The 25745-nt window shown below is 39.4% G+C and overlaps 1 protein-coding gene across 1 annotated transcript in view; it reads right to left on the bottom strand.

The window, feature by feature from the left end:
* ADGRV1 (adhesion G protein-coupled receptor V1) overlaps positions 1–16370 on the bottom strand; it is a 564972-nt gene extending 548602 nt beyond the window's left edge. Inside the window, exon 1 of the mRNA XM_060146321.1 lies at positions 16107–16370. Coding sequence (XP_060002304.1) covers positions 16107–16370 — 264 coding nt within the window. The remainder of the gene's footprint in view (positions 1–16106) is intronic.
* Between the last annotated feature and the right edge of the window lie 9375 nt (positions 16371–25745).

Here is a 25745-nt window from a genome sequence, read left to right as displayed (position 1 = left end):
CAGCCACTGGGAGGGAGACTCCTTGGAAGAGGACCCTCCAGCTCCACGTAAGCTGTCCCAGAAAACACTGTGTGGAGCAGGACAAGCTGTGCCCACCAAGCCCTACCCAAGTTGCAGATTCATGAGCAAAATAAGTGTTTATTTTAAGCCATTAAGTTTTAGAGTGGTTGGTTGTAACTGAAGCATACATAAGTGAGGTCTCCTCCGCAAGTAAGAGTACAAAATTAAATACAAAATTGTCAGGGGTTGTTATCTCTCTTTGCATTCTCTGGCTTTCCACCTTTTTATGTCCTTACGTTTATTGTGTGTCTCTTGTAAACAACATATAATTGATTTCTATATTTTTTGGTCATTTCTGATAATCTCTGTGTTCTTACTGAAGAGTTAAATTTATATTCATTTATTACAATTAGTCTTATATTTAGATTTTTTTCTGTCATGTTATTTTGTGGTTATTTTGCCCTGCTCTTACAGTTTTATTATTTCTTCTCTTTCTTCCCTTCGCTGTGCTTGCAGATGTGTTTGTTCTTTGAGAGATTTCATTTTCATCCTATAAACTTTTAAAGGTTTAAAGTTAATATCTTCGGACCAGAGGGCAGACAGCAGAAGCAAGCAGAACTACAATCCTGCAGCCTGTGGAACAAAAACCACATTCACAGAAAGACAGACAAGATGAAAAGACACAGGGCTATGTACCAGATGAAGGAACAAGATAAAACCCCAGAAAAACAACTAAATGAAGTGGAGATAGAAAACCTTCCAGAAAAAGAATTCATAATAATGATAGTGAAAATGACCCAAAACCTCAGAAAAAGAATGAAGCCAAAGATCGAGAAGATGCAAGAAATGCTTAACAAAGACCTAGAAGAATTAAAGAACAAACAAACAGAGATGAACAATACAATAACTGAAATGAAAACTACACTAGAAGGAATCAATAGCAGAATAACTGAGGCAGAAGAATGGATAAGTGACCTGGAAGACAGAATGGTGGAATTCACTGCTGCAGAACAGAATAAACAAAAAAAAATGAAAAGAAATCAAGACAGCCTAAGAGACCTCTGGGACAACATTAAATGCAACAACATTCGCATTATAGGGGTCCCAGAAGGAGAAGAGAGAGAGAAAGGACCCGAGAAAATATCTGAAGAGATTATAGTCGAAAACTTCCCTAACATGGGGAAGGAAATAGCCACCCAAGTCCAGGAAGCACAGAGAGTCCCATATAGGATAAACCCAAGGAGAAACACGCCGAGACACATAGTAATCAAATTGGCAAAAATTAAAAATAAAGAAAAATTATTGAAAGCAGCAACAGAGAAACAACAAATAACATACAAAGGAAGTCCCATAAGGTTAACAACTGATTTCTCAGCAGAAACTCTACAAGCCAGAAGGGAGTGGCATGATATACTTAAAGTGATGAAAGGGAAGAACCTACAACCAAGATTACTCTAACCGGCAAGGAACTCATTCAGATTCGATAGAGAAATCAAAAGCTTTACAGACAAGCAAAAGTTAAGAGAATTCAGCACCACCAAACCAGCTCTACAACAAATGCTAAAGGAACTTCTCTAAGTGGGAAACACAAGAGAAGAAAATGACCTACAAAAACAAACCCAAAACAATTAAGAAAATGGTCATAAGAACATACATATTGATAATTACCCTAAACATGAATGGATTAAATGCTCCAACCAAAAGACACAGGCTTGCTGAATGGATACAAAAACAAGACCCATCTGTATGCTGTCTACAAGAGACCCACTTCAGACTCAGGGACACATTCAGACTGAACGTGAGGAGATGGAAAAAGATATTCCATGCAAGTGGAAATCAAAAGAAAGCTGGAGTAGCAATATTCATATCAGATAAAACAGACTTTAAAATAAACAATGTTACAAGAGACAAGGAAGGACACTACATAATGATCAAGGGATCAAACCAAGAAGAAGATATAACAATTATAAATATATATGCACCCAACATAGGAGCACCTCAATACATAAGGCAACAGGTAACAGCTGTAAAAGAGGAAATTGACAGTAATACAATAGTAGCGGGGGGACTTTAACACCTCACTTACACTAATGGACAGATCATCCAAAATGAAAATAAGGCAACAGAAGCTCTAAATGACACCAGACCAGATAGATTTGATATTTATCAGACATTCCATCCAAAACCAGCAGATTACACTTTCTTCTCAAGTGCACACGGAATATTCTCCAGGATAGATCACACCTTGGGTCACAAATCAAGCCTCAGTATATTTAAGAAAGCATCTTTCCTGACCACAACGCTATGAGATTACAAATGAATTACAGGGGAAAAATGTAAAAAACACAAACACGTGGCGGCTAAACACTACTTACTAAATAAACAAGAGATCACTGAAGAAATCAAAGAGGAAATCAAAAAATACCTAGAGACAAACGACAATGAAAACACGACAATCCAAAACCTATAGGATGCAGCAAAAGCAGTTCTAAGAGGTAAGTTTATAGCTATACAAGCCTACCTCAAGAAACAAGAAAAATCTCAAATAAATAATCTAACCTTACATCTAAAGGAACTAGAGAAAGAAGAACAAACAAAACCCAAAGTTAGCAGAAGGAAAGAAATCAATAAGATCAGAGCAGAAATAAATGAAATAGAAACAAAGAAAACAATAGCAAAGATCAATAAAACTAAAAGCTGGTTCTCTGAGGAGATAAACAAAATTGATAAACCATTAGCCAGACTCAAGAAAATGAGGGAGAGAACTCAAATCAATAAAATTAGAAATGAAAAAGGAGAAGTTACAACAGACACCGCAGAAATACAAAGCATCCTAAGAGACTACTACAAGCAACTCTATGCCAATAAAATGGACAACCTGGAGGAAATGGACAAATTCTTAGAAAGGTATAACTTTCCAAGACTGAACCAGGAAGAAATAGAAAATATGAACAGACCAATCACAAGTAATGAAATTGAAACTGTGATTAAAAATCTTCCAACAAACAAAAGTCCAGGATCAGACAGCTTCACAGGTGAATTCTATCAAACATTTAGAGAAGAGCTAACACCCATCCTTCTCAGACTCTTCCAAAAAATTATGGAGGAAGGAACACTCCCAAACTCAATTCTATGAAGCCACCATCACCCTGATACCAAAACCAGACAAATATACTTCAAAAAAAGAAAATTACAGACCAATATCACTGATGAATACAGATGCAAAAATCCTAAAAAAAATACTAGCAAACAGAATCCAACAACACATTAAAAGGATCATACACCATGATCAAGTGGGATTTATCCCAGGGATGCAAGGATTCTTCAATACATGCAAATCAATGTGATACACCATATCAACAAACTGAAGAATAAAAACCATTTGATCATCTCAATAGATGCAGAAAAAGCTTTTGACAGAATTCAACACCCATTTATGATAAAAACTCTCCAGGAAGTGGGCATAGAGGGAACCTACCTCAACATAATAAAGGCCATATACAACAAACCCACAGCAAACATCATTCTCAATGGTGAAAAGCTGAAAGCATTTCCTCTAAGATCAGGAACAAGACAAGGATGTCCACTCTCACCACAATTATTCAACACAATTTGGAAGTCCTAGCCTCGGCAATCAGAGAAGAAAAACAAATAAAAGGAATACAAATTGGAAGAGAAGAAGTAAAACTGTCACTGTTTGCAGATGACATGATACTGTACATAGAGAATCCTAAAGATGCCACCAGAAAACTACTAGAGCTAATCAATGAATCTGGTAAAGTTGCAGGATAAAAAATTAATGCACATATATCTCTTGCATTCCTATACACTAATGATGAAAAATCTGAAAGAGAAATTAAGGAAACACTCCCATTTATCATTGCAACAAAGAGAAAAAAATACCTAGGAATAAACCTACCTAGGGAGAAAAAAGACCTGTATGCAGAAAACTATAAGACACTGATGAGGACTTCCCTGGTGGCGTAGTGTTTAGGAATCTGCCTGCCAGTGCAGGGGACACAGGTTCAAGCCCTGGTCCGAGAAGATCCCACATGCCGGGGAGCAACTAAGCCCATGCACCACAACTACTGAGCCTGCGCTCTAGAGCCCGCAAGCCACAACTGAAGCCCACGCGCCACAACTACTGAAGCCCACCCGCCTAGAGCCCATGCTCCACAACAAGAGAAGCCACCGCAATGAGAAGCCCATGCACCGCAACGAACAGTAGCCCCCACTCACCGCAACTAGAGAAAGCCTGCGCTCAGCAACGAAAATCCAACACAGCCAAAAATAAATAAATAAAATAATTTTTTTAAAAAAAGGAAAAGACACTGATGAAAGAAATTAAAGCTGATACCAGCAGATGCAGAGATATACCACATTCTTGGATTGGAAGAATCAATACTGTGAAAATGACTATACTACCCAAAGCAATCTACAAATTCAATGCAATCCCTATCAAATTACCAATTGTGTTTTTTACTGTACTAGAGCAAAAAATCTTAAAATTTGTATGGAGACACAAAAGACCCCAAATAGCCAAAGCAGTCTTGAGGGGAAAAAACAGAGTGGGAGGAATCAGACTCCCTGACTTCAGGCTATACTACAAAGCTACAGTAATCAAGACAATATGGTACTGGCACAGAAACATAGATCAATGGAACAAGATAGAAAGCCCAGAGATAAACCCACGCACCTATGGTCAACTACTCTATGACAAAGGAGGCAAGGATACACAATGGAGAAAAGACAGTCTCTTCAATAAGTGGTGCTGGGAAAACTGGACAGCTACATGTAAAAGAATGACATTAGAACACTCCCTAACACCATACACAAAAATAAACTCAAAATGGACTAGAGACCTAAATGTAAGACCGGATACTATAAAACTCTTAGAGGAAAACATAGGCAGAACACTGTATGACATAAATCACAGTAACATCCTTTCTGACCCACCTCCTAGAGTAATGGAAATAAAAAGAAAAACAAACATATGGGAGCTAATGAAACTTCAAAGCTTTTGCACAGCAAAGGAAACTATATACAAGACGAAAAGACAACCCTCAGAATGGGAGAAAATGTTTGCAAATGAATCAACGGACAAAGGATTAATCTCAAAAATATATAAACAGCTCATGCAGCTCGATATTAAAAGAATAAACAACCCAATCCAAAAATGGGCAGAAGACCTAAATAGACATTTCTCCAAAGAAGACATACAGATGGCCAAGAAGCACATGAATAGCTGCTCAACATCACTATTAGAGAAATGCAAATCAAAACTAAAATGAGGTATCACCTCACACCAGTTAGAATGGGCTTCATCAGAAAATCTACAACCAACAAATGCTGGAGAGGGTGTGGAGAAAAGGGAACCCTCTTGCACTGTTTGTGGGAATGTAAACTGGTACAGCCACTGTGGAGAACAATATGGAGGTTCCTTAAAAAACTAAAAATAGAACTACCATATGACCCAGCAATCCCACTACTGGGCATATACCCAGAGAAAACCACAATTCAAAAATACACATGCACCCCACTGTTCATTGCAGCACTATTTACAATAGCCAGGTCATGGAAGCAACCTAAATGCCCATCAACAGACGAATGGATAAAGAATATGTGGTACATATATACAATGGAATATTACTCAGCCATAAAAAGGAACGAAATTGAGTCATTTGCTGAGATGTGAATGGATCTAGAGACTGTCATACAGAGTGAAGTAAGTCAGAAAGAGAAAAACAAATATCGTATATTAACGCATATATGTGGAACCCAGAAAAATGGTACAGATGAACTGTATGGACACCAAGGGGGGTAAGCCGCCGGGGCATGGGGGTGGTGGTGTGATGAATTGGGCGATTGGGATTGACATGTATACACTGATGTGTATAAAATTGATGACTAATAAGAACCTGCTGTATAAAAAAAACAGAAAAAACCTATTTATTAAATAATAAAAAATAAAGCTTTTTCAAAAACAAAGTTCTCATCTCATACACACACAAAATTGTAACTATGTGAGGTGAAGGATGATAACTAAACTTATTGTGGTGATAATTTCACACCATATGCAAACATCAAATTATTATGTTGCACTCCTGAACTAATACAATGTTGTATGTCAATCTTACCTCAATTTAAAGATCATTATGTACATCTAAAACTAATACAATGTTATATGTCAATTATATGTTTATTAAAAATTAAATTTTAAAATGGAAAATAAATAAAGTTAATATCTTCAGGACTTCCTCAGTGGCACAGTGGTTAAGAATCCAACTGCCAATGCAGGGGACATGGGTTCGATCCCTGGTCTGGGAAGATCCCACACACTGTGGAGCAATTAAGTCCGTGCACCACAACTACTGAGCCTGTGCTCTAGAGCCCGCAAGCCACAACTACTGAAGCCTGCACGCCTAGAGCCCGTGCTCCGCAACAAGAGAAGCCACCACAGTGAGAAGCCCATGCACCGCTGCAACTAGAGAAAGCCCGCGCAGCAATGAAGACGCAATGCAGCCAAAAATTAATTTTTAAAAATAATAATAAAGTTAATATCTTCACCTTACTGTTGAACAATAAAAATATCTTAGAATACTTAAACCCAACCATCTGTCACACAAACCCCACTATCATACTAATTTTGTTCACAACATAAGCTATATCTTGTTTTACTTAACTCTCAATATTTAACATTAGACTATAGAATTTAATCATTCTTATTTTCTTCATTTATCCAAATGTTTACTCTCTACTTTAGTCAACATTCCTTATACCTTAGATCCTTCTGGGATCATTCCCTTCTTCCTGAAGTTCATGAGATAATAGGCAAATACTACTGAAATATTACTGTTGTCTGTTACTAACAGACAAAACAGACTTCAAGGCAAAAAGCATTACTACAGATAAAGACAGTCATTATACAGCAACAAAAATATCAATTTACCAGGAGATACTACAAGCTAAAACATAGCTTCAAAATATATAAAGCAAAAATTGCTAGAACCCCAAAAAGAAGTGTGGGATTTCAATTCATATCCTCTATCTCTCTCTCCCTCCACCTCTCCCTCCCCGCTCCCCGCCCCTGCTCTGTAGTTGCTATATCAAGTACACAAAAATTAGGAAGGATTTGGAGGATTTGAACTACACAGTTAATAAGCTTGACGTGATGATCCGATGGGCATATAGAATACATCCCCAACAATCAGAGAACACAATGTTCTTTTGAACACACAGGAAAGGTTTATAAAAACTGACAGTAAGTTCCAAAAACTGGTTATCATATTGAGCTTGTATGCTGAATACAATAAAATTCATTGATAAATTAATAATACCAAAAACCAAAAATAGAGCAGCATTACTTGTAAATTTTTTTAAAAAAACAAGTTCTAGAAAATCTCATGGGTCAAAGCAGCAATCATTATAGACACAGGACCCTGAATGATGTAAAACCTAATTTGAGGGTTTGTGGAAGACTTTCTCAAGGAAGTGCTTATATTAAAAAATAGGAAAGCTAAAGATTAATGTTCTAAGGATCCAAAATAAGCCTACAAAGTAAAAAAGAAAAAAAACGTTAGGGGCTGAAGCTTGAGCTCCAGTATCTTCGAGGTAAATTTAAATCCTCCTCAGGGATCTAGAGAAGGCAAAAGGAGCTAAGGAAGAAGATATCCTTAGGCACCTTAATCATCAATAATTTGGATTTCATGTGTGACAATATTAGCTAATAGCAGCTAACTTTACCAAGCTAGGTAATGATGTTGTTCTAATTGCTTCACATGTGTTAACTCATTTGATCCTCATAGCAACCATTTGAAATATAAGATGGGTACTATTATCACACTCATTTTCAGACGAGGAACCTGCGATACAGAGAGATTACATATATTTGTCAAGACTGTACCCTGGAAATGCAAAGCCAGGTTACAAACTCAGGCTCTCAAGGTCCAGGTCCTATGGTCTTAAGTAAATATTAGATTACTATTCTCTATTAACAATAAAATCTTGCTAACAGTCATACAGGGAAGATAATTTTTTTTTTTTTTTCCGGTACGCGGGCCCCTCACCACTGTGGCCTCTTCCGTTGCGGAGCACAGGCTCCGGATGCGCAGGCCCAGCAGCCACGGCCCACGGGCCCAGCCGCTCCAAGGCACGTGGGATCCTCCCGGACCGGGGCACGAACCCGCGTCCCCTGCATCGGCAGGTGGACTCTCAACCACTGCGCCACCAGGGAAGCCCCAGGGAAGATAATTTTTAAAGTCACCACTTCATACAGCCTACCATATAAAAAAGCCATGAAATGAAAAGTGCACATCTTTATTCTCTTCTCTCTATAATCAAACTCATCCTCTTACTGGCAGCGACAACCTACTCACTCTCCTAGTCTAGTGAAGAGAACAGCCCTATACCCAATGCTTAATGACGTAATAAGAATGGTCATATTATGCACAGTTTCACACCCAGAGTGACTGGCCATTTGCAAGGTAATTAGTTGTGAGTATAGATTTTATTTGTAGCTGACATGATACTTTAATAAGAGCAGAAGCAATGAAAGAAGGCAAATAAGCAGCCCTAATTCTTTCCATGGCTACATTCATCTCCTGTGCTGAAAGAAGTGAGCCTGGGGGCGGAGGGGAAAGGTGTTGGCTGCCTAGAAGAGTAGCATTAGGATTTCTAAATACGCAGTGCTATGAAATCACTGGAATTTTGTATCATTAAAAATCACTATAAAATCGAAATAAATTTTGAGGTCAATAGATATAATAAAATATGAAAGTAGACACTACCAGCTCAGTGTGTTTTCCAAGTCCATGGTAGAGTGCTTCAGGGAACAATGAATGCATGAATGACCAACCGCCAATATAATATCTTTCATGAATATTAGTAATAAAATTCCCCGCAAGCTAAAACAGCTTTTGGAAATTCTATTAATCATATTATTCCAAGGTCTCAAGTAGTAGGTACAGCACTGACTTATAAAAGCTAGGGCATTTTAGTCACCTAAAAACAAGAACAATTTCCAAAATTTGTTGACTTTCTCTATGAAAGGTATTTACATACTATGTAAAACTGCTACACAATGATCAAATTGCTTTACACTGGTATGCAAAGATTATCTCCAATTATTTATAATTTTGGTAACAAATGTTCAAAAGAAGTGAAGTCTTGGCTGAGGTTTTCATTATACTTTTATTACACTGAGGTTTTTAGTGTAATGCTACCCAACGAAACAGATTTGTTTATATTAGGAGATTTAAGATAGGAAGTCAATTCATTTTAAAATTAATAGAAAAATGTTTTTGTGAGACACCAAAAATAACAAAATATTACAATACGATCATTACTGTGATTATTGATGAGTGGACAACTTTTGGACATTAAGTTGAAGATCTGGGTTTGTTGTTGTTTTTAATTAATTTTGTTGACCTTTATGAATCTTCCTTTCATCTATAAAGTAAAAACAGTTAACTTACAATGAAGTGGTTACTAAGATGACATGAATTAATTTATGTGAACATATGTTCCAAATCATAAGGCACTAAGCAAATATATTTTTTAGGTTTTTTTCAAAAGTGCTTAAAATATTTTGCCTCAACCAAAATTAGACATATTTGTTCAAATGTCAATTTATTTTATAAAGTACACCAGACCCTTTCAGGAAACTACTTAAGGTTTCAGATAAACAAATACACGAATGCACACACATACACACACACACCAGAATTAGTGATATCTAGCAAACTATACATTAGTGAATTGGACATGTCTTTTACTTAAAGCCCAATTCTCAATCAAGCGATTTAATGAATTACCCTCATTAACAAAATAACATTTTAAATCTTCTGTAATTTGTCTTAGTAGCAAAAAAAATTTATCTCATTTTGTCTATTCAACCATATCATTTAGATGAGTGCCTACCAAAAGGAAAGAAGTCATCAGAAAACTGAATTCAGTTGCATCAGATAATATACAATCATATTTCCGATTTCAGCATATCCTAGATAGGTCAAGCATTATGCCAGCCATCACCATACTTCCCTTCCTAAGAAAACCTACAGCCAGTGGTGAGGGAGAAGCTGCAAACTGTTCCTTTTTTTTGTTTTATCACAGTTTGGTTGTATTAAATGTCTTATAATTGGCAGAGATCTATGCAAGCAGGGTTCTAAGTGATAAACCTTCAGGCCATACTTGATGCATTTGCCTCATAATGCGACCCTAAGCTTAACAGAATGTATAGAAGGGATAAAGTTCTTCTAAATGCATCCTGGCTGTTTTATTTACCTCTCTATTGACCCAGCAATTCCACTCCTAACCAAGAGAACTGAAAGCATACGTTCCCTCAAAAACTTGTACACAAATGTCCATAATATTTAGTCAAAACATAGAAACAACCTAAATGTCTATCAATTGATGAATGGATAAACAAAAAGTAGTATATTCATACAATGGAATATTATTCAGCCATAAAAAAGAACAAAGTAGTGATACATGCTACAACATGATGAACCCTGAAAATATCATAGTAACTGACAGAAGGCAGACACAAAAGGCCACGTACTGGATGATTCCATTAACATGACATGTCCAGAACAGGCACATCTATAGGGACAGAAAGTAGATGGGTTGCTGAGGACTTGGCGGTGGGGAGAGAATGGGGAGTGAAAGCTAACGGGAACAGGATTTCTTTTTGAGGTGATGAAAATGTTCTGGAATGACAGTGGTGACAGTTGCACAACTCTGTAAATACATTAAATACCACTGAATTATCTACTTTGAAAGGTGATTTTTTTGTTTTGTTTTGTTAAGTGAATTATATCTCAATTAAAAAAAAAAATCCATCCCACCCTGTACATTCAGTCATCTTTTTCTCTTCTGTCAACAGTTCCAGTCAAGTTGATATAATGTGTATCTGGGACAAGACAGCCGGAACATTCTTATCTCTGCACCTTTGATCTGAGATGCTCCCCAGGCCCTTCTTCCTACCTCTCCCCACTCCTTCTCCTTTACCACTCTGCAAAGTCCAGATCAAGTCCCACTTTTTCCAGAACACTTTCCATCCTTAGTTGACTAGTCTGCCAGAGGACAGGCAAGCCTTCTTTGTTTCATTCCTACTCATCAACACTGAATTTAGTTGAATAATATACAAATGACTCTAACTGTAGCTGCAGATAGGGCTTTCACTTTATATCGCAGATTGGAAATATAGAAGATCAGGCAATTTTTTCATATATGTTCTCAATTATAATGATCACGTGCAAGGCTTGTATCTAATACATGCCTTCTTTCAGTTAAACATTATTTGAAAAAAATGAGAAATGTATTATTTTTCCAAATAATTACATAAGCACTTTGCAAAAACAGGACTGCATTAAAAGATGAGCTAAATTGAATTATTGCCACATGACATGGATTAAAGGATATCATTCCACTTATCCTAACAAAAGGATTATCATAACATACAGTGGTTCCTTCAGAGGGATATGACTATATACATGAACTATATCAACAGTACTATAATTATCAGAATTCATGACTAAAGAAGCTAACAAAATCTTATTTCCAATTAGCACACAAATACAAACTGTTGAATTATTTCCACAATATGCCTCAGAGCACTTGTTCATTTGTTATAACCCTTAAGAAAAAAATTATTTTCTCTTTTACACATATTCCCCACAGAATTCTTTCTTGCAGAAAGGAGCAAAGTCAATATAAATAATTAAGAATTGCTTCTTCTTTGTTAATTTTGAGTCATCTTAATTAATTCCAATATATATACCCTCTGTTTATTGCACATACTACATGCAGAAATAAACTATTAAGAGTATCACACAATGCCTTTTTGAAGTTGCATTCGATTTGAAGCTATTCAGTATCTTTCAACCTGTGCCACACTTCAATAATGACTATTTAATAATTACAATCATCCCCTTATTAGCTTGGCATTTCATTTTCCTTGCCCTATAGCACCCTACAGCTGAAGGCAAGGAACACTCTCTGTTGATTAGTTATTTAAGACCAGCAACAATAACTATACTGGAGAGAAGGCTACTTGGAGAGGATTACGTAAGAGCTGGAGCTCAACAGCCTCAGACAGAGAGCAGCAAATTATAAACCCAAGTACTTCGTTGCATGTAACCAAATTGGCTAGTTGAAATGCTAATTGCCTTTCAGCAAAACTAAAGACAGACAGGGGACCTTGTGCTTCAGAGAAAGAAGTGCATTTTTATTCCACTTCTGCACTATTGTCTTGCTGAGAATCACTGGAAATCTATTCATAAAAGTAGCTCTTTCCCTAACCTTTAAATTGTGGGAATTTTATTCAGCCTGTACCACCAGCTCCAACCTGATGTGCCAAGATGCGAACAGATGGTTGGATTTAAGCCATGTTAAGCCCCTAATAAAGTAAAGCATGAAAGAATTCTACTCCCAAATACATAGTACAAATCAAAAAAACATGCCTAGGGAAAAAGAATGTTGAATAACAAATACATTTATTAAATTTAAATAGTCAAATAATATAATCTTTAAAATGAATATTTTCAACGTAATTACATTCAAATGCATATGGAGAGCTGGCATTGCCTCTCTCAAAGAGAACCCACCCCCGCCCCCGGCCCTCCTTTTTAACTAATAATTTTGTATTAGTTCAAAACTCATTTATGGACATCTATTCCAACAGTCAGTTTTAGCCCTTTATATGAAAGAAGGTCCATTCTGGGTTTTCAGAATCCTGAATAAATGAATGAGAAATGTCCTTTCAGCATCTTGCCCTCATTCTGAGGTACAGGCAGACTTACGCCTGACTGCACCAGAAAGGGCCCCCATGACCACCTGCCCAACAGCTGGGGGAGGGACTTGGTGTGGTACGTTTTAAAGTGTATAGTGTGTCACAGTGCGATCAGAAAACACAGCCTTTGCATTACCACAGCCTCCTGTGTCCCAGCTCCACCCTCCTCCTCCTCTGTCACACCTCTATCAGGACAACAGAGCTCAGCTTCCTGTGTGGCCTGAGATCCTAGCATATTGGGGAACCCTCCAAACTTGCAAAGATGCCTCCTGTCCCCCCAGTCCTGCCTTCTGAAGGGAAAAAAAACAGGCCTGCATACGTGGCAAAATCAACTTTCTGTACTACTTCATTCTGCATGAGAGGGAAAGAGTCTGGTTTATTAGCAGTATGTTTATCTTCATTTCTCAACAGATATCTTTGTTTATATAATGTTTGAGCTGCCTGAGAGCGAGAGAATACTAAGACTAAATAGAGCTTTAAACCATAAACGGTTAAATAAATAATTCAGTTCTCACCCTGATTCGGCAGGATTTAAGGGAAGAAAGACATCTCTCTGGCTGGATGTTCACCAAAATCTTTGGATAGTGGAGTTCCTGGTAATTTTTCTTTTTTTCTGTACTATTTGAATTTCCTACATGACTTTGTATTATCTTTACAATTGGAAAAAAAAAGTTATTTGCAAATCAGCGAGAGAGAAATGTACACTCAACTGTATGTAATACTTAGCTGTGTGACTTTTTTTCTCACAACATCAGAGAAATGCCCAACCACATCTCTCCAACATACTATATTTCATAGTCAAATTAAACAATCATGATCTAAGCAGCTTAATATGCTTTATAAGCAAGTGTAAACTGTCTAGTTACCCTCTACATGAAGTCAAAGTGGTGATGGCATAGTGCTTCCACTATGCAGATTTTGGACCCAGTACATAAAATAATCCCTTGTCACAGGTAAATAGTTAACAAAGCCACTTGTTCAATATATTAACCACTTTGTTAAACCCTAGAGATACTAGAGAAATATATAATACAGTCACTGTCCTCAAAGATTTTATATCCTAATTGGGGCAACTTTGAAATCTTCAATAACAGTAAGACAGCAATATAAAAAAGGGCATGGGGCAGCATTTGGTTGAGTGGCAATAAATTCAACATTTAATGACCAAGTTAATGGTAACATGCTTCTCACTTATTAGTTTCTAGGAATGTACAGATGACTAAAGTCATAAATGGGAAAATAGAATATATGTCTTTAAGTGAATCTCTTAACTTTTCTAAGTTTAGTTTCCCCAAATATAAAATAAAGGAATTGGTCTAGTTTGGCTCCAGGTCTCCTCCCAGTACTTGAGGAGTTCAATGATATATTCACCGCCTACGAATTTCTGAACAATAAAGGGTCACACACCTAATCTAAGTCAAAATGTATTTTCTTTGTGGACTCTCCCAGAGCATAGATCTTTCTGCCTCAGTTTCTTCATCTGCAAATCAAGGAAATAGTATTTGACAACTAAATATAAAGTTACTCTATTTAAAGGGCCTAGTAGAATTCCTGGTATATAGCGGACCTTCAAAATATGTGGCATACTATTATCATTCATTGTGGGAATATGTACAAAAGGATTTACTCACAGCTGATTCTTCTATGAACACTTTTTCTTTGAGTGTAGCATAGGCAAGGGCACCTCCAAGTAGAAAGATAATCTGAAATACTTTTGTGTAACACTAGCCTCTGACTTCCCATATTATTTCTAATTGTTACTTTTTATTACCACAAAAGCATTTGTGTTCCAAATATACCTCATGTTTTCATTTTGGGACAATGAATACAATTAGCACTCAATATTTGATAAATATATATACAATATAAACTATAATCGTTATTAAAATATAATAAATGTTGACTGATACATCATTTCTATATGTGATGATATCAAGATTCAGTGTTGTTTCATAATTTACTTTCACTCCATTATGAACTTGCATTTTAGTCTAAGATTATTTCTTAGCTGGTGTTTATGGGTGGTTTCAGCTTTTAATCTTCACATTCATTATAGTGTAGATGCTCAAAGCACTTGGGAAAAATCCTTGATCCAGCTCTTATTAACTTTGGACAAGGAGCTTAAACTTTCCGTGCCTCAGTGCCATTATCTGTAAATTGGGATAATACTATTTAATTTATGGTCTTGTGAGTGTTACATAAAATATCGCATATAAAGGCCTTCTCAGAATTCATTACATAGCAAGCGTTCAATACTGGGTGACTGCTATTGTCATTCATCATGGAGATAGGCTTCGGTCATACTTATTTTTAGCGTATACAGTTTGGTTGCTCCTTTTTAAAAAGTTATAATCTTGAGACATAATAAGCCTTTCTAAGCACCTAGTCCAATCCCTTTACTTTATAAATGAAGAAACTAAGGCACAGAAGGATGGGTGAATGTCCAAAGTCACTGTAAGTTAATGGCAAAGCCTGCATGTTATACCTAAACGCATATATTTAAAACGTTTTATTGCAACACAGTTCAAGATGTATTTGGCACGTCCCAGCATCCTAGGAAATTACCCCAAAATAAATAAATTGCTGGTGTTCATTTGTATCATGACTAGAACATAGAACATCTTTTTTTCTTTTTTCTTTTGTGTGGTTCCATCTGGCCCTTTTGATAAATGACACACAGCGGAGGAAAAAGAACTTTGGTGATGTAAGGTAATAACTTCTGCAAGAATTTGTATATAATGCTGAATGCATCAGTTACAGTACACTTTTTGAGCTTTATCCTAATTGTCAGTAATTATGCACCTTCAAGATTCGATGTTAGTAATCTCTAAAACAGTGTGCATCTAACATATAAACACATTACACAAGTTTTTAAAGGTTTTGGGTTTTGTGAAATTTTTGTTTTACTTTAAAACAGTAGTTACACAGAATTAAAAAACACTGCACCTTAAAATCAGCTGCACCCCGATGAAAACTGCCATAATTTCTTAGTTTTAGCTTTAAGAAAAAAATCAATTTTAAAATAGTTTAAAACATTATAAATGTGTAAGTTTTTAATATGTATTATTCTACAGCTCCAGGCTAATTTCTAATTCCCTTAAATCAATTCCCTGAAAGTTCTTCGACGTAGCGGTTATTCTGGAACATAAGACTCCTTAAATTTATCTCAACCTTCCCGTTATTTATTTCCTAAGGCGCGCCTTTCTTGATCGGTTATTTTTCAGGCAGACTTTTTAAAATTAAAGCTAGGATTCGAGTTTCAAACAGGCAGAAAGAGAATAAAAGAAACTTTTCCCTTTGCTCACTCTCTTCTCACCTTCTTTGAGATGAGGCAGCTGTGGAAAGGGCGGGTGACAGGAACGCCACGATCAATGCACCGCCGCGGCCGTAGACAGGGCGGACGCGGGCGGCGCGGCTGAGTTAGCCGCAGCCCGCGGCACGCTCGCCGCCCACCTCCAGCAACAGGTGCTGGCGAACGACCCCGTGCCGCCGAGGATGCGGCGGCGCTCCCGTGGGCCACCGGGATGTGCGCAGCACCACCCCGCAGCCACAGCCTACCTGGCCCCGGGGACACCGACATCCGCACGCTCCCCGAGGTCCCCGTCGGTCCTCCCTTCGCACAGCCTCGCTCTGCCTCTCACTCGCGTCCCCACGCTTCGCCGGGGCTGCCGAGTCTTTCTCCCGCTGTCGGCTCAGGAAGGTGGCTCCATCCTCCCCCTCTCATCCTTCCCCCGCCTCCTCCCCCTCCATCCTCGTCTGCTCCAATAGGACTCGCGGCTCCCCGGGCTGCGCTCACCTGACCAGCGGAGTGGGGGTGGCCACCCAAGGCAGCGCGCCCTCGTTTGCGCAGCGGGCAGCTGGGTCCGCGCTCCGGCAGCGGGAACACCCTGTCTTGGCCGTCCCTAATGGACTCTTCCAGCAGCTAGGCCCCCGAGCTGACCTGCCTGCGCGCAGGAACACGCGAGTCCTGCAGCTGCAGCGCGTCTTCGACCTCGAGAGCGGACTGCGCTTTCTGGTAGACAGCTTTGACGAAACTTGCTAGTTTGACCCCTTGGGCACAAGAACCCCACACACGCCTAGACAGCGGGGTATTCCGCCCTACGTACACCACTGTAAGCAATTGCTGGTGTTCTTTCCGGAGAGAAAAAACATTTACTGAGTCTTGTTCTGTTCCTAAAAGGACATTTGTTTTAACGTTGAAGCACGCCCTGAGATGTTCACCTCTTGAGAATTTGCGCGTGAGTTGGTGAAATATTAGAAATGAGGAATCTACTCTCACATACACTTATAAGCACAGACTGAGGTCAACATCTGAGTAAGTTATCTGTCTCCTCGTTTATAAAATACGAGTATTAATTCTTACCTAAGAAGGCTGTTGGAAGGATTAGATGAATGAGATCGTGTGAGGTGCAACTCTTTACACCTGGTAAATCCTCAACAAATGTTGGCAGTTATTTCCAAGGCTTAAAAGTAAAGCCCCCAAGGTCAGACCATCTCACGGCAACGTGCAAATCACCATCTGCATCAGAGATTTTTAAAGCACATGCAGCATTCTTAGAATCATAGACGTTTGAAACCAGGAGGGAGATTGAAATTAGCAATTAGCAGTCCAGCACCACCTCACCGCTGATTTTATGGTCGAAAAAATTAAAATAAATGCTGATTGAGTGGCTTAAAGGCATAATTAGGACTAGGTCCTAGGTTTCCTATTTCCAAGGTTCCCTTCCTAAGGAAGGGTGTAGGAACAGGAATAACCAGAATGTTACTTTGAGTTCCAAACTGCTATCCAGGAGTATTCATTTAGCATTATTATGAGCTGTTACTAAGTGCATCATCTCAAAGCTGCAACAGTCAACAAATGGCATCAAAGCCAAAAGTTACTCAGGCAAAAGGGTTCTGATGCAGAAATGGTGTGGGACTGCAAATGATGCACTTCAAAGCTTAAGAGAAGTTTGTGAGAAGAGCGACCTAAGTGATCTAGGGGATTGAACAATTTCCCTGTGAGGCTCAGCTGCAAAGGTGGATCTGGGTCTAGAAGCTGTAAATCCATGAGGCCTTATTAACAGATCCGCTTACTTACATTAGTTATTGTTAATATGTGTTTACTCTGCTAATACACCCCATGAATTTACAGCTTCTAAATTATTTAAAACCTCTTACAGCTTCCAGATAATTTGAAATGTCTTACTAAAATACATATTCAGCCCACAGGTTTTGTTTGTTTGTTTTTAATTTATTTTTAGCTGCATTGGGTCTTCCTCGCTGCACGCGGGCTTTCTCTAATTGCAGTGAGCAGGGGCTACTCTTCGTTGTGGTGCCCGGGCTTCTCATTGTGGTGGCTTCTCTTGTTGCAGAGCATGGGCTCTAGGCACTCGGGCTTCAGTAGTTTGGCACGCGGGCTCACTAGTTGTGGCTCGTGGGCTCTAGAGGGCAGGCTCAGTAGTTGTGGCGCACGGGCTTAGTTGCTCCACAGCATGTGGAATCTTCCCGGACCAGGGCTCGAAACCCGTGTCCCCTGCATTGGCAGGCAGATTCTTAACCACTGGGCCACCAGGGAAGTCCACTCACAGTTTTATTGTATTATTAGGATGCTTAAAGGCTTTATTTGCAGCTAAATGATACTTTACTGAGACCCCAACAAAGTCAGTGTTTATCAATGAACTATTCTGTCTTTTTTTTTTTTGAACTATTCTGTCTTAATCATTGTTTCACCAAGTTCTGTGATTAAAGCCATTCTGCACAACTGGACTTAGCATGCATTTTCACTCTGTGTGACACCATCCTAGGCCCCATGTGGGTCAAAATGAAAACTTAACACCCACTGTCTTTCTCAAAGCTACCTCAGGGAATTAAGTAATTCATTAACAATTATTACTGAGTGTTTAGGAAGCAGAAAACACTGGAAGGCACTGTGGGAAAAACAATGATCTCTAAATCACAACCCTGAGTTCACTGAGGTTGCACTCTCTCTCTGGGTAAGAGTTTAATGAACCACAAAGCAGAATATGCCAAGCAAAAAAATGAGCATCCCAGAGAGTAGTAGCAATGCTTCGAGAGGAAGAGATTAGATAGAATGCTGAAAGCTTCTCCCAAGAGCTGAAAATAAAACCACAGCAAACAGTATAGCTGATATTTTTAGCTAAATCGTGTAGATGTTACCAACTGCTGAAAGTATTCAATGCATGTCCATCCATTGCACTTAAATCCAAACTCCTCACCTGGACTGCAAGAACCACATGATTTCTTTTCCAGCTTCAACTTGTCCCATTCTCCCTCTTTTCACTGTATTCCCATCACACTGAACTTCATTCTTTAGCTCAAACACAGCAAAATCATTCCTGCCTCAGAACCTTTGCACAAGCTTTCCTCTCTGCCTGGCACGCTGTTGTCAGAGATCTTCATATGGCTGGCTCCTTGCATCATATCTTTCATTTGAGGGGTGTCCTTTCCTTGGAGGTGTCTGCCCTGATTACTTCTGTGGGCACTCTTACCTACTACTTTGTTTTATTTTCTTCATATTATTTATCCCTAATAAAGATCTTATTTGTTTATTTAGGTGTTTTTGTCTGCCCATAGGAATGAAAGCTCCAAGAGGGTAGGTTCCATGTCTCTCTCATTGGCTGCTCTATAGCTAGTAGCTAGAATAGGCTCTGGGATATAGCAGAAAGTTAATATGTATGGAAGAAAGAGAGGGAGAGAGGAAAGGCCTATATAATAAGATTGTGTGAAGAACCTGGAGGCTATCATATCAAAAGGATTCCCAGAGCTTATTTTCTTGTACTTCACAATCCAGCCTTAGAAAACATGACTTGATCCCATGTTAAAGTACAAATATGCTGGAATCAGAGATATTTTAAACTTCTTCCGTCATTTACAGCTTAGAGACCTGGTTCTTCAAGTCATGCTTTGATAAGGAAAACAGAAAGGAGGGGGATTACTGGGCATCTGGAAGTGGGAGGTGGAGGGGCCACCGAGAGAGAAGGGTGTTGAAAGAAAAGTTGAAAGATCTGAAGGCAAGTTGGCCTAATTCCCAATTCTGCCTAAATGCAGCACTGATGGAGTGTAAGTCTTTTTCACTATTGTAATCTTCATGAAATCAAATCAATCACTAAATTTCACACATTAAAGAATAATTAGTTTTCTTAAACTCTGTAAGGAAAGTATTGATGTCATACAATTTTTCTTCCTTCTCCAATTTAGTTAGTCTTGCATACTAATAAGCCTTGTAAATCTTCTCCAAAGATCTCTTCAGTTCCTTGAAAAAGGTGTTTCTCATACTTGACATTCTGAGTTTAGATATCTAAGTTTAGATATGCATAAGGGAATTTCATCAAAGGAACAAAACCAAGCTTAGGCAGTAGCTACTTCTCCTTCCTTCCAAAAAAACTAGAAGTAGGATGTTACTGCAGGAGTACCCAAATCTGTCTGCCAGAGGCTTCTTCTGTTTGGGCCCAGACAGGAAAAAATTAAGATTTGTCAGGAGCTTGCTACACTCCTGGACTCCTCTTTCTCTAGGTTCAGACCTGCCTAGGCTACTAGCCAATCAAATTTCCTCCCTTGCACCCCCAATATGTCATAAAGTTCTCAATAAATTTTAGTGTTTATCATCTTAGCACTTCATAATGGAAAAACAAACAGAGCTTAAATCCAAGCTCTCAAAGGGCCTGGCGCACTGTAGTAGCTCATTAAACATTTGTTGAATGAGTGATGTGACTGGACAAATACGTCAGAAGGAGGCCTCACTGTCGGACCCAGAATTTCATTTCGTGAGCCAAAGGAAACCATTCTCTGCCTCAAAGGGACGAGCGAATCCATTTAATAACTGAGAATATTTTAAGCTTGAGGTGCTTCTCCCAGTTTAGAAAAAGAAAAATATTCTTGGACATTTTGGACATAAAAATCTGAGCGAGTCCCTGAAATATAGCTATCCCTTGGTGTTACTACTTCCTTGAACACTCTACTCCAAATTCATTTAATTAATCTCTTGCTTACTGATAATTAAAAGCCATCTGCCTCTGAGCTGCCAGACCTTGCTTTTCCTCTTCTTCGGATAGCACCATAATCCTGCTAGCTACTATTCGTCTTCTAATCGAGTACCTACTTAACCAGAAGCATCGCTAGACCTTCAGAATATGAACATGGACAAAATGCGGCTTCTGCCCTCCTATAGTCCACATTGAATAGGAGAAAGAAGACATAAATCATGATAATCAAAAGTACCATGTGACCATCAAAGAGATTACAAAGATGGCTCAGAGAAGGGAGAGATGAGATTACAGGACTGCATCAAGATGACTTTCCTCTTGGCTCTGATAGATCTGTCATATCCACCCGGCTCTGGTTCCCAGGGCTTGCGTTGTCCTGTCTGACAGAACAGCCAGCTGCTCCCAGTGACCTCTGGACCTGAGTTAACCATGCTGTGACTGAGTCACACTCAACAGGAAACATATAGAAAAATAATTTTAAACCTGTATGCCAGGGATCAGAAAACTTTTTCTATAAAGGGCCAGACAGTAAATATTTTAGACTTGCAGGCCATGCGGTCTCTGTTGCAACTATTCAACTCTGCCATTGTAGTGTGAAAGCACCCAAAGACAATATGTAAACAGATGAGCATGGCTGGGTTCCAATAAACCTTATTTACAAAAGCAGGCGGTGGCCAGAAATGGCCAAAGAGCCATAGTTTGCTGATCCCTGCTCTATGCAGAAGCAAAAGTTATTTTAGTTAGCAGGTTTTCTTTTATACTGCTATATTAAATTGATTAATTCACTCAACAAGCATTTATTGAGTGCCAAGGATCTATGATGTTTCAGAAATGTAAAGATGAATAAGGATATGGTCTCAGTCCTTAAGAATATTTCTGTAGCAGAATTTGCTGTCCTGTTCCACAAGGTCCCTCTACATATTCCATTTATAATGTATTCTAGCCCTGAGTCTTTGCAAGAAGTCTGGACTATCCCCTGTCCTAGATCCACATTTTTATAATCTGCTGTTTCTTTTTTCTCTACCTAGTTTCTAATCAATGTTTTAATCTGACCTTCACAACAACTATATGTGCAGATTCTGGCTAAGTTCTTGCTTGTTCTGATCTAAACTTCTGACCCTTAACAAACTTGCCTTGAGTTCTACATTCTCACTCTTTAAAAAAAAAAGAGAAGAAAAGAAACTTTAAAAAAGCAGCTAACAACTATTATCAACTTATGCATCAACTGGGGCTTCTTGTCCATCTGCTGTGTACATTGTACAGTATTAAAAATCAATGTACTGGGGCTTCCCTGGTGGCGCAGTGGTTGAGAGTCCGCCTGCCGATGCAGGGGACGCGGGTTCGTGCCCCAGTCCGGGAAGATCCCACATGCCGCGGAGCGGCTGGGCCCGTGAGCCATGGCCGCCGAGCCTGCGCGTCCGGAGCCTGTGCTCCGCAACGGGAGAGGCCACAACAGTGAGAGGCCCGCGAACCGCAAAAAAAAAAAAAAAAAAAAAAAAAAAAATCAATGTACTGAATGGGCCATTTTCTGCTCCCATAGAACTGTTGATTTGGCCTAAGCCAGGAACAAGAGACAAGTACCTGACTTCTAAAGAAAGGGCCAACCATTGAGACCAGACTGTGCCTCCGGGGCTTTTTAAGAGGTGGAAAGATAAATATAGGACAATTACCTACCTCCACCCTCACCTCAGGGGGAAGAAAATCATCCCTGAGTAGTCAGCCTATGGGGGAGGTTCTTGCTTTTCTCTCTCTTTCAGAACTGTGTTAGAAATTGGAGATCATAGTAGAGAGGCAGGATTGGCTACTCATTCCAGCATTGTCTGCTCAGGCCAATAAATTTGTTGATCTGCCCTGACCCTACCACTAAGAGGAAAGAGAAATGGGAAAGAAAGAAGGCAGAACAGAGAGAAAGAGGGTAAGGGAGCAGCCTCACTGTCACCTTTGTACAAAAATGTGTAGATCTCTCATGGATTGTGATACCATGGAGGGTGCACTTTGGTAAAATCTTGTCAATACCTGACCCAAGAGAACAGCCCATGAAGTGGGAAGATCCCAGGAACAAGAGACTATGTACTTCTGGGAAGTAGCTGAAGGAGGCGATTAAGAAAAAACTGACTTCAAGGAAACATGCAATGGGAAGGGCTCGCAGAACCCACCAGGACAATACCCATGTGACTTTGAGAACATCAGCACGCCAGTCACACAGAGGATAGCTAGTCTGTGTTATCCAGAGAAGCAGCCACAGCCCTAAAGGAGGGTGCTATGCGGACAAGCAGTCAAAGAGATGTTTGTCCTTCTCCTAGTCTCCCTCTCAGCTCTCAGCATCAGAAGAGTTAGACCTTGAAAAGGAACAGGTAGAAAAGACAGGTATTCTAGAACCAGAATCACCATACACACACACACTACATACTTCAACACCTAATCATGTCTCCTTTCCATTTCAGGCCCCTGGAGCCATTGGTCTGGCCTGTAGCTAGGAGGAAAAAGCTTTGAATACGATTTGAGTTTGGCATATATTGAAATTATGGAATCTCCCCAAGAGATTTGCTACCCAATGAGAAAGAATAATTTGACATAGGACACAGAGGGAAGAGACTGTAGACAACAATATTAAATCATATTTATGTTTGGAGTTCATGTTTGAACCCCACTGAATTAAAACTCCTCAGTAAACCAGCTATATCAGCATTTCCGAAAGCGTGTACTGTGGATTTCAGTTTCCCAAATTTGCAAGTGGCAAAAGGCTCTGTAATCAAACCATAAATGTGGGAAACATTCTTAAAAAACCATTAAGCACTTTAAAATGTTAAAGCATCTGAATACTATGGTAAATAAACCAGTTTAAATTTGCTTAGCTCACTGTTTTATATATTTATTTGATCATAGAAACTTTCTTTTTCTATGAGATTCTTATTAATATTCTTCAAAATACACCTTCGAAAATTCTGTTTGAAAAAAATATCAAAGCCTGGCTAATAAGTCTAAACTCAAAGTCATATGAATGCCAACTGGGCAATTAATGGAAAGAAACCTGTTTCTTTTGGGTTTGGGTTCCTTGCCTGTCTGCGTCACTCCCTCCAGGACTGCAGGAGCTGTGCAACTCTTGGCAGTATCATTTACATGGAAATCTATGTGAGGGATGCCCCCTGGAGTTGTTCGCACCAATGAGGACCACATGAGAAAACATGTAACTTTATGAGGGGGTTGAAAAGCCGAAAAAGGTCTTGGAAAACTGAGAGGAGTAAGCCCTTCTGGGGAGTGTAAGGCTTAAGTCAGAAAATAAAGTTGGAAGCCTAGAATAAGTGGAAGGTTATCAATACCATAGCTCCCGAGAGGCATTTTTCATGTCTTTCCTACCCTATGCAAGACTTTCATGATCAAACTTCTGCAGACTATAAAAAATTAATAAACAGAAACCTCAGTTAAAATGGGGTCAGTGGGGCTTCCCTGGTGGCGCAGTGGTTAAGAATCTGCCTGCCAATGCAGGGGACACAGGTTCGAGCCCTGGTCTGGGGAGATCTCACATGCCGCGGAGCAACTAAGCCCGTGCACCACAACTGCTGAGCCTGAACTCTAGAGCCTGCGAGCCACAACTACTGAGCCCCCGAGCTGCAACCACTGAAGCCTGCGCACCTAGAGCCCATGCTCTGCAACAAGAGAAGCTACCACAATGAGAAGCCTACGCACCACAACAAACAACAAAGTGTAGCCCCCACTCGCCGCAGCTAGAGGAAGCCTGCACATAGCAATGAAGACCCAATGCAGCCAAAATTAAATTAATTAATTAATTAATTAAGTTTATTTTTTTTTAAATGGGGTCAGGGGACTTCCCTGGTGGCACAGTGGTTAAGACTCCACACTCCCTGTGCAGCAGGCCCAGGTTCGATCCCTGGTCAGGGAACTAGACCCCACGTGCATGGCACAAATAAGAGTTCACATGCCACAACTAAGGAGCCTGTGAGCCACAACTAAGACCCAGTGCAACCAAATAAATATATATATATATTTTTTTTTAAGTGGGGCTGGGAGACAAGAAGAGGGAGCTCTCATGCCTTGTGGCAATAGCAGAGCCCAGTAGGGAGAAAGACTCCTCTCCTTTCCTGGCAAAGACTCAGGCAAAGAATAGCTTTTGTTTACTGTAGTCCTTCCAACTTCCTTTTCCTCTCTATGAAAGTGTTCTCCTTTCCTTGCTGTGGGGGTACTTGCATGTGGCTCACCATGGTTGCAGGTCCTGAATTGCTATTCTCTGCTGATCCCAAATAAACCCATCTTTGCTGGAAAACTATTTGGCAGTCTATCTGGTTTAGGTCAACAAGACAAAAAACAAAACAAAAATGATACCAAAGCCCCAGGAAAGTTGACATCTGTACAGTCGTATGAGGGAGGAGCCAGGACAAAGGAGTATGGCAGAAAGGGTTCATACACAGCTTCAGCTAGAGATGGCTTCACACCTTCCGGAGAAAAGACTTAGGCGTGAGGAAAGGCTTAGTCTCGAGCCCTGGTTGGTTCTAGTTGGGCAAGTTGGGGCTGCTAAAAGCTACTGCTCAGTAGCCAACAGAGGAGGGCCAACTGGAAGAGGCTGAAGAGCTAGCAGGAGCCATGGTCCCCATACTTTCCTGTCTTGCCAAAGCCTTTGGTTACCCTGGCTCTTACCTATTTACAGGTTGTCTAGAGGTGACTAATTTGTCATGATTTATCACAATTATTTTCAAATCTCTAATGTGCCCTGTCAGAACCTTCTCTGTAAAAGATTTGGTTCCTACAGAGATGAAGTGTACAAAGAGTAGTTCCTCCTTAATTTAAGACTAGTTGTTTGACAAGGTAGCAGTCAACCCAGACCACAACAGAAGTTGAGGTGGCATTTTAGAATCAGAAATGTGATGCAAAAAAATAAATAAATAACAACATTAAAACTTTTTCTCTCTTGCTTTTTTCATGTGAAATTAATATTTCAGTTTTTCTGTACTTGG

Source organism: Lagenorhynchus albirostris, chromosome 3, assembly GCF_949774975.1.
Source record: "Lagenorhynchus albirostris chromosome 3, mLagAlb1.1, whole genome shotgun sequence".
NCBI classification, from domain to species: Eukaryota; Metazoa; Chordata; class Mammalia; order Artiodactyla; family Delphinidae; genus Lagenorhynchus; species Lagenorhynchus albirostris.
This window is presented reverse-complemented; position numbering and strand designations above follow the sequence as displayed.